A 14,229-nucleotide genomic window follows, 5' to 3' on the forward strand; every position below is an offset into this window, starting at 1 on the left:
TCTTGACCTCACGCACTGGTACCAATGGCGCCCTGTCAAAAGCTGGAAGGGAGATCCCTCCTTCCGGACCACTGCAACCTAGACAAAGGACCTCTGTCTTCGCTGGGTTCAATTTCAGCCCGCTCAGCTTAATCCAATCAGCCACGGCTTGCAACGCCTGGTCCATGTTTACAGGGGCATCGCCAGTCCGGCCGCCCATCAATAGATAGAGCTGGGTGTCATCAGCGTACTGGTGACAACCCAGCCCATATCTCCGAGCAATCTGGGCAAGAGGGCGCATATAGATGTTAAATAACATCAGTGAGAGAACTGCCCCCTGGGGCACCCCACAATTAAATAGGTGCCTCTGGGACAGTTCTCCCCCAATCGCCACCCTTTGTCCCCGACCTTCAAGGAAAGAGGAAAGCCACTGTAAGGCTAACCCCTGAATCCCTGCGTCGGTGAGGTGGCGGGTCAGCAGCCGGTGATCGACCATATCGAACGCTGCCGATAGGTCTAGCAACAGCAATACCGCCACACCGCCTCGATCCAGATGTCGCCGGAGGTCATCCATGAGAGCGACCAACACTGTCTCCGTTCCGTGGCCCGGGCGGAAGCCGGACTGAAAAGGATCTAAGGTGGAAGCGTCATCCAGAAAACTCTGCAACTGCAGCACCACGGCCCTCTCTATAACTTTGCCCCAAAAGGGCAAGTTTGAGACCGGCCAGTAATGCGCCAATTCAGACGGGTCTGATGTAGCCTTTTTCAGGAGAAGGCGGACCACTGCCTCCTTCAGAGAGGTTGGAAAAAGACCCTCCAAAAGAGATCTATTTATGATGTCCCGTATAGGACATCTTAGCTCCTCCTGGCAAGCTTTAATTAGCCAGGAGGGGCATGGGTCCAGATCACAAGTTGTTGGGCGTGCCGCAGAGAGGATTCTGTCAACTTCCTCCAAGTTGAGAGGGTCGAAACAATCCAGGATCAAACCAAAAGACAGGCACGGAGCCTCGAGTTTACATACTGTATCCAATATGGCAGGGCAGTCGTGGCGGAGCGATTGGACTTTGTCTGCAAAATATTTCGCAGAAGCCTCACAGTCTATCTCTAATTCCTCAACGTTTGGTTTGCCTTGTGGCAATGTAGTGAGATTCCGAATTATCCTAAACAATTGTGCCGGGCGTGAATCTGCAGACGCAATCTTAGCCGCAAAGTACGTCTTCTTTGCGGCCTTGACTGCCATCTCATAGGACCTCATAAATTCCCTATAAAGTGCTCTAGTCGCTTCGTCTCGAGTACGCCGCCATTGCCTCTCTAGCCGTCTGAGATCTTGTTTCAGCTGGCATAATTCCGGGTTATACCACGGAGCCAGCCTAGTTCGAGGTTGCAAAGGGCGTCGAGGTGCGATCTCATCAATGGCCCTAGAGAGCTGGCTATTCCAGGTCTCAGTCAGGTCATCGAGGGAATCGCCAGAGGGCCAGGGATCCCGTAGAGCCATCTGGAACCGTTCCGGGTCGATTTGGCTCCGCGGACGAGCCATAATCGGCTCTTCGCCTAAGCAGGTTTGGAGTGGAATGTCCATGCGAGCCCTGAGAGCGAGGTGGTCCGACCATGGCACCGCTTCCGTAGTTACACTGTCCACCATAACCCCGGCCGCAAAGATCAGGTCTAACGTGTGCCCAGCCTGGTGAGTGGGGGTTGCAACAACGTTCCCTCTAAACTGAGTTAGCGTGAGCTAGCTCAAAGTTTTTGGGCTCACACATTTTTGTCTTAGCTCAGGAAAAATGGCCCCAGAGCAAGCTAAATTATGCAGCAGCTCAGAACTTTAACATCAGTAGCTCACAAAGTAGAATTTTTGCTCAGAAAAATCCACAGCTTAGAGCAGGGGTGGCCAAACTGCGACTAGGGAGCCACATGTGGCTCTTTCACACATATAGTGTGGCTCTTGAAGCTCCCACCACCCCATCAGCTGGCTTGGAGAAGGCATTTGTCTCTTTAGATCATTTCTCTAAGCCAAGCCAGCTTGCAACTTGGAAAATGCACTTAAAGTTGCTTTCTTTCCACCTCTCCTTCCCCAATCTATTTTCCTTCCTTCCCTTCCTCCCTCCCTCCCTCCCTCCCTCCTTCCTTCCTTCCTTCCCTCAAACATCTGACATTTATTCTATGTAGGTCTTACATTTAGCAGCTCTGGCGACCCCTGAGCTAGAACGTCCATCTCCGCCATCAAACAAACATATAGCACTGTCCCAGGGTTGCCAAACTCCAGACGGGACCTGGAGGTCTCCTGGAATTACAACTGATTGGAGATCTGTTCCCCTGGAGACAATGGTGGCTTTGGAGCGAGGGCTGTCTCACATTATAGCCCATTGAGGTCCCTCCTCTCCCTGAACCACACCCTCACCAGGATCCACACCCAGATCCTCAAGCATTTCTAGCCAAGGAACAGTTCTGCTGGTCGGGTTGCCAATCTCCAGGTAGAGGCAGGGGATCCCCCAGTTTAGAGGCCCTCCCCCTGCTTCAAGGTCATCAGAAAGCGGAGGGAAGGGATGTCTGCTGGACACTCCATTCTTCCCTACACAGACTGATTCTCAAAGGGTATAATGGAGAATTGATCCATAGGTAATCTGGGGATCAAGGGAGGGCTGTTTTTTGAGATAGAGGCACCAAAATTTCAGCATAGTATCCAGCACCTCTCCTCAAAACACCCTCCAAGTTTCAAAAAGATTGGAGCAGGGAGTCCAATTCTATGAGCCCCCCAAAAAGGTGCCCCTATCCACTATTTCCAGCGGAGTACCCAGCAGACATTTTCCTCCCCACCAAAGTTCCCTCTAAGCTGTAGAGTCTTGTGAGCAAAAATTCTACTTTGCGAGCTGCTGACATCAAAGTTGTAAGCTCCTGCATCCATTAGTGTGCTCTGGGGTTATCCTTCCTGAGCAAAGACAAAAATGTGTGAGCTGGAGGCTAAAAATCTGTGAGCTAGCTCACACTAACTCAGCTTAGAGGGAACACTGCTCCCCACCCATGTTTTCGGACTACCCTGACTACGCTGTGTAATCTGTAGTTCAGCCCTTAGCCAACACATTGCCATCTCACTCCCTTTCTTTGGGCAAGGCATCAGCTACTACAGCATGGTTCCCCTGGAGACATAAGGATTTTCAGCCCTATAGAGTCTTCAGTTACCACGGCTCCTTCTAGAGGGCATAATGAATTTTAAAAGAAGAAGAATTGCAGATTTATTCCCCGCCCTTCTCTCTGAATCAGAGACTCAGAGTGGCTTACAATTTCCTATATCTCCTCCCCCCACAACAGACACCCCGTGAGGTGGGTGGGGCTGAGAGGGCTCTCACAGCACCTGCCCTTTCAAGAACAACTCCTGTGAGAGCCATGGCTGACCCAAGGCCATTCCAGCAGGTGCAAGTAGAGGAGTGAGGAATCAAACCCGGTTCTCCCATTTAAGAGAGCTCTGGCTGACCCAAGGCCATTCCAGCAGGTGCAGGTGGAGGAGTGAGGAATCAAACCCGGTTCTCCCATTTAAGAGAGCTCTGGCTGACCCAAGGCCATTCCAGCAGGTGCAAGTGGAGGAGTGGGGAATCAAACCCGGTTCTCCCAGATAAGAGAGCTCTGGCTGACCCAAGGCCATTCCAGCAGCTGCAAGTGGAGGAGTGGGGAAACGAACCCGGTTCTCCCAGTTAAGAGAGCTATGGCTGACCCAAGGCCATTCCAGCAGCTGCAAGTGGAGAATCAAACTCGGTTCTCCCAGAAAAGAGAGCTCTGGCTGACCCAAGGCCATTCCAGCAGCTGCAAGTGGAGGAGTGGGGAATCAAACACGGTTCTCTCAGATAAGAGAGCTCTGGCTGACCCAAGGCCATTCCAGCAGCTGCAAGTGGAGGAGTGGGGAAACGAACCCGGTTCTCCCAGATAAGAGAGCTATGGCTGACCCAAGGCCATTCCAGCAGCTGCAAGTGGAGAATCAAACCCGGTTCTCCCAGAAAAGAGAGCTCTGGCTGACCCAAGGCCATTCCAGCAGCTGCAAGTGGAGGAGTGGGGAATCAAACACGGTTCTCCCAGATAACAGAGCTATGGTTGACCCAAGGCCATTCCAGCAGGTGCAAGTGGAGGAGTGGGGAATCAAACCTGGTTCTCCCAGATAAGAGTCTGCACACTTCACCAAACTGGCTTCAGGAGACAGGGATTTGGCCCTTGGATCTCTCCCTGCACTTACTATGTAGGTGAAATAAGGGATCTGGTCCATCGCAGGCAGGCTACGGGTCTTCACAATGAAATTGATGGGCAAGGTATCACCAGCCTTCAGCTCCCCTGCTGCGACTGCCAAATGGAGATAGTTCCCAGACTGTCTGTGGGTCTGGTAGGCATTGGCCAATATGGTATTGCTAGCTTGTGCATTCTCCTGGAGTTTCTCATGTCTGGTTTTGACCTAAAAGAGAGAGCCATGTTAGCCAAATCTCAAACCACTTGTGGCATCCTTATAACCAAGGGTGGGATTCTAGCAGGAGCTCCTATGCATATTAGGCCACACACCCCTGATGTAGCCAATCCTCCAAGAGCTTACAAAAGCTCTTGAAGGACTGGCTGCATCAAGGGGATGTGGCCTAAAATGCAAAGAAGCTCCCGCTAGAATTCCACCCCTGCTTATAATTCCATCACAAAGAAAACAGAAACTGTACTCCATGTTCTGCTGGGGGAAGGGGAGAATAACATTTGAGATGCAGGGAGGAAGAATGGGTCCCGATCCTGGGAAAATGAACATCTACCAAGTCATAAGAACATAAGAGAAGCCATGTTAGATCAGGCCAATGGCCCATCCAGTCCAACATTCTGTGTCACACAGCGGCCAAATATATATATATATATATATATATATATATATATATATATATATATATATATATATATACACACACACACACATACACACTGTGGCTAATAGCCACTGATGGACCTCTGCTCCATATTTCTATCTAACCCCCTCTTGAAGGTGGCCATGCTTGTGGCCGCCACCACCTCCTGTGGCAGTGAATTCCACATGTTAATCACCCTTTGGGTGAAGAAGTACTTCCTTTTATCCGTTTTAACCTGTCTGCTCAGCAATTTCATCGAATGCCCACGAGTTCTCGTATTGTGAGAAAGGGAGAAAAGTACTTCTTTCTCTACTTTCTCCATCCCAAGTCCTTCTGTATGGTCTGCATAGTCCTGTAGGGCTGGTCCAAGGTCCAAGATCAGAAATGGGATCACTGGAGTGGTTTCAGGGCAGCAATCAACAACTATTACAACATTGGAGTGATAAATGCCCACTTGCTGTCAATCGATATTTGAACGCAGGGCTTTTTTTCTGAGCAGGAATGTACAGGAACGCAGTTCTGGCTGGCTTGGCATCAGGGGGTGTGGCCTAATGTGCAAATGAGTTCCTGCTGGAGTTTTTCTACAAGAAAAGCCCTCTGCAAAACAATGGTGAAATCGGGGGGGGAGTGGCCTGATATGCAAATGAGTTCCTGCTGGGCTTTTTCTACAAAACAGCCCTGTTTGAACGTATATGCAACCTACATATGTAGCAATAATCATCATTAATAACTTGTTAACTACTCATAGTACTGAATTCAACAAACGCTCATGATACATGATTAAACCAATGCAGCTGGAAGAGAGAGCCAGAAACAGAAAGAGCAATTAACATGCGCTGATCCAAGTTGTTAAATGTGGTACTGAGGCTCCAGGATAAAATATTGAGAGTAAAAGGCTGACGAAGGACAGAAACCGTGAGGAACCCCGGGCTGGCAATCCCTTACTCTCTTGGAGGCAAGCTGGAAATTTGAACTCCACCCAAGTTGCTAAATGCAAGTTTGAACACAAGTTGGAGCAGCAGAAAGGCATCTGCGTCCAAGGAACTGCGGGGTGACATAGAGGTTTACAAGATAATGCATGGGATGGAGAAAGTAGAGAAAGAAGTACGATACTTTTCTCCCTTTCTCACAATACAAGAACTCGTGGGCATTCGATGAAATTGCTGAGCAGCCAGGTTAAAACTGATAAAAGGAAGTCCTTCTTCACCCAAAGGGTGATTAACATGTGGAATTCACTGCCACAGGAGGTGGTGGCGGCCACAAGCATAGCCATCTTCAAGAGGGGTTTAGATAAAAATATGGAGCAGAGGTCCATCAGTGGCTATTAGCCACAGTGTGTGTGTATATATAAAATTTTTTGCCACTGTGTGACACAGAGTGTTGGACTGGATGGGCCATTGACCTGATCCAACATGGCTTCTCTTAGGTTCTTATGAACTGTGTTTTTTTTTTAATCTTTTTACAGCAGGCAGTGTGGGGGGAGTGAAAGGAACATTTTTTTCCAGCTGCGTTGGTTTAATCATGTATTATGAGCGTGTGCGATTGCAATAAAAAAGGCCAACGCCATGCTGGGAATTATTAGGAGGTGGATTGAAAACAAATCAGCCAGTATCATAATGCCCCTGTATAAATCAATGATGTGGTCTCATTTGGAATACTGTGTGCAATTCTGGTCACCGCACCTCAAAAAGTATATTATAGCATTGGAAAAAGTGCAGAAAAGGGCAACTAGAATGATTAAAGGGATGGAACACTTTCCCTATGAAGAAAGGTTAAAACGCTTGGGGTTCTTTAGCTTGGAGAAACGTCGACTGCGGGGTGACATGATAGAGGTTTACAAGATTATGCATGGGATGGAGAAAGTAGAGAAAGAAGTCCTTTTCTCCCTTTCTCCCAGTACAAGAACTCGTGGGCATTCGATGAAATCGCTGAGCAGACAGGTTAAAAAAGATAAAAGGAAGTACTTCTTCACCCAAAAGGTGGTTAACATGTGGAATTCACTGCCACAGGAGGTGGTGGTGGCTACAAGTATAGCCAGCTTCAAGAGGGGTTTAGATAACAATATGGAGCAGAGGTCCATCAGTGGCGATTAGCCACAGTATATATATATGTGTTTCTGTTTGTGTGTGTGTACACACACACATATATATTGGCCACTGTGTGACACAGAGTGTTGGACTGGATGGGCCATTGCCCTGATCCAACATGGCTTCTCTTATGTTCTTATGAAACTCGGCACCATCTCAGAACAACTCACAGTAATTCTTAGCTGTTGTTCGTCCACTGGTGCGTTCAAGATAAGTTTGGCCATTCCATTGTTCTGGGTAACTGCCTGAGCTGCCATGGGCTCCAATGCCACAGGGATATTCGAAGCTGGGGAGCCATCAGGGTTGGTGACAAAAACCTGAAAGAAATCAGAAGATCACAAAGAACCAGCATAAAACACAGACACCTCCACTTCTCCGCTTCATCTGGAACATCGAAATGTCATTGCACTGCTCCTTATGACGGTTTATCTAGTTTCAAAATAGGTTTAACGGATCTTGTGGGCTCAGCCAGATGAGATACACAACAGTGATGACACTCTTAGTCTGTCCATTGCAAACTGCACTCCAGGGCAGCTTCAATTTGCCCCAGAGCTGTGCAGAGGAAAAGAGGAAAGGTTTTAACCCTTTGACCTCCCTTCAGTTTTGGTCTTCGAAACTGGATCCCTCCAACAATTGGTATTTTCACGGAGAAAGTGTTTCCTTTTAAAAAGCCACAACCAAGTGCACACACAGTTTCCTGCATGGCCCCAAGGCAAATTGAGGCATGCATCCAGTTCAAGGTGCCCACCTTTAAAGCCCTATATGGCCTGTAGGGTTGCCAATCCCCAGGTGGGGGCAGGGGATCTCCCAGTTTGGAGACCCTCCCCCCGCTTCAGGGTTATCAGGAAGCGGGGGTGGGGGGAGGAAAATGTCTGCTGGGCACTCCATTATTTCCCATGGAGACCGATTCAAATAGAGTATAATGGAGAATTGATTTGAGGGCATCTGGGGCTCTGGGAGATCTTTTTTTTTTAGTTAGAGGCACCACATTTGCGGCATAGCATCCAGTGCCTCTCCCCAAAATACCCTCCAAATTTCAAAAAGATTGGACCACGATGGATATCCCAAAGTCTCCTGGCTCCATCCCCAAAGACTCCTGGCTCCACCCCCAAAGTCCCCAGCTATTTCTTGAATTGGACTTGGCAACCTTAATGGCCTGGGACAGCCTTTCCCCTTGGGAGCTCAAAATCTCTGCTCTATCCCCAGGCTAAAAAAGGCCTGCCTGAGTTCCTCCAGGGCCTTCTTGGTGGTAGTGCCTGTTTTACGGAACACCTTCCTGGAAACTATCAGGCCCCTGCAGGACCCCTCCATATTCCACAGGGCCTGTAAAACTGAACTGTTCTGGCTTGCATACAACGTCTAGGATTTTCCTTTCTGTGCAATTCTATAGTACAGTCAGTTTGCGTGGGCGAGAGGGCTTATGCTCCACTAGGACTGATCGTTGTCATTGCAATATTTGCAGCATCTTTGAAGATCATTGATGGTTATCGGGAAATACTGAAAGAACTGCTAAAAGCCAAAAAAAACTTTTTTTTTTTTTTTACTTTTAATAGTTTTACTCTGCTCTGGAAAGACCTCACCTGGAGTATTGTGTTCGATTTTGGGCACCACATTTTAAGGATATAGACAAGCTGGAACGGGTCCAGAGGAGGGCGACAAAGATAGTGAGGGGTCTGGAGACCAAGGCCTAAGAGGAAAGGTTGAAGGAGTTGGGCATGTTTAGCCTGGAGAGGAGGCGGCTGAGAGGTGATAGGATCACCATCTTCAAGTACTTGAAGGACTGTCATATAGCAGATGGGGTGGAATTGTTTTTTGTGGCCCCGGAAGGTAGGACCAGAACCAACGGGTTGAAATTAAATCAAAAGAGTTTCCAGCTCAACATTAGGAAGAACTTCCTGAGTGGTTCCTGTAGTGTATCGGCAAGCCATACGTGCCCATGCGCAGAGGCGACTGGGCTGTCCCAGGCACTCCCGCGTAGGGCGCGGAATCCCCCGCAGATCACCAGCTGTGGCGGGAAGTTAACAGGTCAGGATTGGCCTGACCTGTCCAGAAGGCTGTACCGGGAATTGTACATAAGCGGGGCCCGGCCCGCGTGTTCCCCTTCTTGCAACGTGCTCCTAATAAAGAATGTTGCCCTACTCACGTCTCCCGTCTGAGTACGTTACAGTGGCGACGAGGATGGGATTCTAGCCTCATCGGCTATGTCGGAGACCAAGGGCACCACCAGGCCACGACCATGGCCAACCAGGGTGGAACCACCGGTCACGTTGAGCCGTTCGACCCCGCAAATCCAGAGGGCTGGGAGTCCTACTCGGAACGGGTCGAATGCTACCTGAGGGCCAACAGGATCACCGAGGACAGCATGAAGAGGGACGTCCTCCTGAGCGTCTGCGGGGCGGCCACATTCGAGATCGCCAAAGGTCTTTCGGCCCCCGCCCGCCTCACGGAGAAGTCCTACACGGACATCATCAGACTCCTCACCGGCCACTTCTTGCCTCAGCCTTCACGGGTGGCCCGCCGGTTCCTGTTCCACAGAAGGGACCAGGCTGCAGGAGAATCGGCCGCCGACTACTTGGCGGCCCTACGCAGGATCGCCGGGAACTGCAACTTCCCTCAGCTAGAGGAGACCCTGGCCGATCGCTTCACGTGGGGCCTCCGCGACGAGAGGCTCCAGCAGAAGCTCTTTGCCAAGGAAGAGCTCACCCTCCAGAACGCCTTCAGCGAAGCCGTGGCGTTCGAGAGGACGGCGAGGACCTTTCCCAAGGCCCGGACGGACGCCGTCCACCACGAGGAGCTGGACCACGACCGCCCGGAAGAGGGAGAAGCCTACCAGCTGCGCCGCCCAGCTGGGCCACCCAACCGAGCATCCCAGCGCCCCCAAGCGCCCGAAAGACCCCCAGCGTCGGAGAGGTCTTCAGCCACCAAGTGCGCCAGCTGCGGCGACCCCCACGACAGACGGGACTGCCAGTACCGGACCTGGGACTGCCAGAGCTGCGGGAAGACTGGCCACATCGCGAGGGCCTGCCAGACCAGGCCCAGCCGTCGGAGGCCGACCACCCACCAAGAGTCCGCGGAGTTCCACTCCACAGCATCCACGACCTTGCAGGTACTGAACTTGCCCCTGAGCATCCCCAACAAAATCAAAATGGCGGTCCTAATAGAGGGAGCCCCATGCCAAATGGAGGTGGACTCGGGCTCCTCCATTTCAATTATATCGGAGGAGACCCTGAGGAATCTGTGTCCCGGGCAGCAGTTTCAGACAAGACCGGCGGACTTTGTTCTAAGAGACTTTCAGAAGAACCCGGTTCAGATCGCGGGGTGGGCCCGGGTGCATGTCGAGTGGGGGTCCTTCAGGGGGCTGTTGGACATTCTGGTGGTCAAGCGCCAGCTTACCACCCTACTAGAGCTGTCGTGGTTCAAACCCCTGGGAATACGGCTGGAAGGGGTGGGACAAATCCTATCCACCAGTGGGGTCGGGGAGGTATGCCGCGAGTTCCCTGACGTGTTTGATGGGTCCCTGGGGAGCTACAAAGGGCCGGCCATCTCCCTACCGCTGGACCCCACGATTTGACCAATCAGGCTCAAGGCCAGAAGGGTCCCATTCGCCCTCAAGCCCAAGATAGAGGCTGAACTGGACCGGCTAACGGCCCAAGGAGTACTAGAGCCAGTAGACTACGCCACGTGGGAGACCCCAATAGTCACACCGGTCAAGCCTAACGGAGAGGTGCGGATCTGTGCTGACTATAAGTGCACCATAAACAGGGCACTTCAAGACAATCTGTACCCAGTACCGGTAGTAAGCCACGTTCTGGCAGCTCTAGCGGGGTCAAAGATCTTCGGGAAGCTGGACCTGGCACAGGCCTATCAGCAGCTCCCGGTAGATGACAAAACGGCAGAGGCCCAAACCATTGTCACGCACAGGGGGGCCTTCAGAGTGCGGAGGCTGGAGTTCGCGGTGAGCGTGTCTCCGGGGATTTTCCAAAGCATAATGGACGCTCTCCTTAAAGGAATCCCCGGAGTCCAACCGTTTTTTGACGATGTTTTGATCGCCGCCCCAGACCCCGAGGAATTCAACAACCGCCTCCGAGAAGTGCTCCGCCGGTTCCAGTCAGCGGGGCTCAAGGTCAAGTGGGAAAAGTGCTTACTGGGAGTTCCGCGGGTGGAGTTCCTAGGGTTCGCTGTAGACGCAGCAGGGATCCACCCGACGGAGGAGAAAACACGACCATTGTACAAGCCCCGGCCCCCACTTGCAAAGCGGAACTCCAAAGTTTCTTGGGGTTGCTGAATTTTTATCACACGTTCCTCCCACACAAGGCAGCCATGGCAGAACCACTACACCGGCTGCTGGACAAACACGCCCTTTGGGTATGGGGCAAACGCCAAGCCGCCGCGTTCCAGGCGGTTAAAGACACACTGGTCTCTAATGCGGTGCTCCACCACTTTGATGAGCGCCTCCCGGTCATACTGGCTTGCGACGCATCGCCATACGGGGTGGGCGCAGTCCTGGGGCACCAACTCCCGGATGGGAGGGAGGTGCCGGTAGCTTATTACTCCCGCACGCTGACGCCGGCAGAGCGCAATTACGCTCAGATTGATAAAGAGGCTCTAGCCATCGTGGCAGGAGTACATAAGTTCAATGATTACCTTTATGGGCGGAGGTTCACTATCGCCACCGACCACAAGCCGCTCTTGGGTCTGCTAGTGCCGGACCACCAAACCCCACAAATACTGTCCCAAAGGGTACTGAGGTGGAACCAGTTCCTAAATTCGTACATGTACACACTGGTCCACCGAGCTGGCAAGACAATGGGTCACGCGGACGCGCTCAGCCGTTTGCCGCTACCAGAAGTGGGTCCAGACCCCGCCCCCGCACACCACGTAATGCTAGTGGAGAGCCTCCCGGAACAGCCCCTCCACGCAGCGGAGGTCGCCAAGGCCACCCAGAAACACAAGACACTGGCACGGGTGCTCGACTGGGTGGTGAGGGGCTGGCCAGAAGGGAACATGGGGGAAGAATTCAAACCATATAAAACCAGGAGGGAGGAGCTAGCAGCCCACAAAGGGTGCCTCTTATGGGGAAGTAGGGTGGTGGTCCCGCCCCCGCTACAAAAACGTGTTCTACATGAGACCCACCCCGGCATAGTCAGAATGAAGGCCTTAGCCAGGAGCTACGTCTGGTGGCTGGGGATGGATCAGGAGATCGAGAACTGGGTCCGGAGGTGCCAGGCGTGTCGGGAGTCGCGGCCTGAACCTCCCTGCGCCCCCGCCACACGGTGGGAGTCCACCCGGAAGCAGTGGTCGAGACTCCACCTCGACTTCGCGGGGCCATTCCAGGGTCAGACCTTCCTGATAATTGTGGACGCCTACACCAAATGGCTGGAGGTTTTTCCAGTAGCGTCCATGTCCTCTGCCTCCGCCATCTGGGCACTGCGCAGGGCACTATGCACCCACGGCATTCCAGACACTATTGTCTCGGACAACGGGGCGGCCTTCACCTCGGGAGAATTCCAGGCGTTTCTCCAGAGGTACCTGATCAAACACATAAGGTCCGCCCCGTTCCATCCGGCCACCAACGGTCAGGCTGAGCGCATGGTGCGCACTACAAAAGAAGCCCTCAGCCGAATTGTACAGGGGGATTGGGAACACCGGCTAGCGGCTTTCCTGTTTGACAACCGAGTGATTCCCAACCCGGTCACGGGGGTCAGCCCGGTGGAACTCCTCATGGGGCGCAAGCTCATAACCAGACTTGACCAGCTTCACTCCGACAGGGCTTCAGACATTCGAGGGAGCCCCGTGGTCCGGGACGCGGCCAGGGGTTTCTTTGCGGGCGATCCGGTATACGCCCGGAACTATGCTAGGGGCCCCGAATGGGTAGCGGGCAGAGTGCTGCAAGTAACAGGGTCCCGCCACTATGAGGTATCAACCGAGGGGGGCCAGGTCGTACGGCGGCACATAGACCAGCTACGCCGCCGCACACTACCAGAGGAACCAGCGGACACAAAGGAAGCAAGACCCGGGGTAGAGCCAACCAGGGCCCGACCGGAGGACGCGGCCGCAACACCCCTTATACCGACGCACGAAGCGCCCGGGCCGGCAGAGCCCGAAAGACCCACGGAACCAGACCAGCAGCCCCCGGCCGCGCCACTGCCCACAGACACACCAGCAGCAGAAGCCGCGCCTCCCCCACAGGACCCCCCAAGGCGGTCCACCAGGGAGCGCCGACCTCCCGCTTATCTCAGGGACTATGTACAATAACCAGGGGGGGAGGGGTGTAGTGTATCGGTAAGCTGTCCCAGGCGCTCCCGCGTAGGGCGCGGAATCCCCCGCCAATCACCAGCTGTGGCGGGAAGTTAACAGGTCAGGATTGGCCTGACCTGTCCAGAAGGCTGTACCGGGAATTGTACATAAGTGGGGCCCGGAACGCGTGTTCCCCCTCTTGCAACGTGCTCCTAATAAAGAATGTTGCCCTACTCACGTCTCCCGTCTGAGTACGTTACAGTTCCTCAGTAGAACAGGCTTCCTTGGGAGGTGGTGGGCTCTCCTTTGTTGGAGGTTTTGAAACAGAGGCTAGATGGCCATCTGACAGCAATGAGGGTCCTGTGAATTTAGGGGGAGGTGTTTGTGAGTTTAGAGCGGTTCTTCAGTGGAACAGGCTTCCTCCTTGGGAGGTGGCGGCCTCTCCTTCCTTGGAGGTTTTTCAACAGAGGCTAGATGGCCATCTGAGAGCAATGCGGATGCTGTGAATTTAGGGGGAGGTGCATGTGAGTTTAGAGCGGTTCCTCAGTGGAACAGACTACCTCCTTGGGAGGTGGCGGGCTCTCCTTCCTTGGAGGTTTTTAAACAGAGGCTAGATGGCCATCTGACACTATGAGGATCCTGTGAATTTAGGGGGAGGGGTTTGTGAGTTTAGAGCGGTTCCTCAGTGGAACAGGCTTCTTCCTCGGGAGCTGGTGGGCTCTCCTTCCTCGGAGGTTTTTAAAGCAGAGGCTAGATGGCCATCTGACAGCAATTAGGGTCCTGTGAATTTAGGGGGTGGTATTTGTGAGTTTCCTGCATCTGTCAGAACTTGTAACTTTCCTGTATGCTGCTAGCCAGACCGACTCCATGCTGTAACACGATATTAACCCTATGTGCCACGCTTTGCATCACTAACCCAAATTCCTCTGCATTTCAAACAAGCGGTGTTCACTAGAGCTTGACAGATAACGGGGGTAACATTTGCGGGTGGCCTTTGAAGCCCGGCCGCTCCGGCCTTCACAGCGGGATGCCATCCTCCTTTCCTGATAACAGACCCTGAGAAACAGACG

General features: G+C 52.6%; 1 protein-coding gene across 1 annotated transcript in view; it reads right to left on the reverse strand.

The window, feature by feature from the left end:
• Positions 1–14,229, reverse strand: part of LOC132581821 (A.superbus venom factor 1-like) — a 138,095-nt gene that overhangs the window by 85,137 nt on the left and 38,729 nt on the right. The window contains exons 10-11 of the mRNA XM_060253234.1: positions 7,093–7,239; positions 4,199–4,411 (exon numbers count right to left, since the gene is read on the reverse strand). Coding sequence (XP_060109217.1) covers positions 4,199–4,411; positions 7,093–7,239 — 360 coding nt within the window. The remainder of the gene's footprint in view (positions 1–4,198; positions 4,412–7,092; positions 7,240–14,229) is intronic.

This window comes from Heteronotia binoei, chromosome 13, assembly GCF_032191835.1.
Source record: "Heteronotia binoei isolate CCM8104 ecotype False Entrance Well chromosome 13, APGP_CSIRO_Hbin_v1, whole genome shotgun sequence".
NCBI classification, from domain to species: domain Eukaryota; kingdom Metazoa; phylum Chordata; class Lepidosauria; order Squamata; family Gekkonidae; genus Heteronotia; species Heteronotia binoei.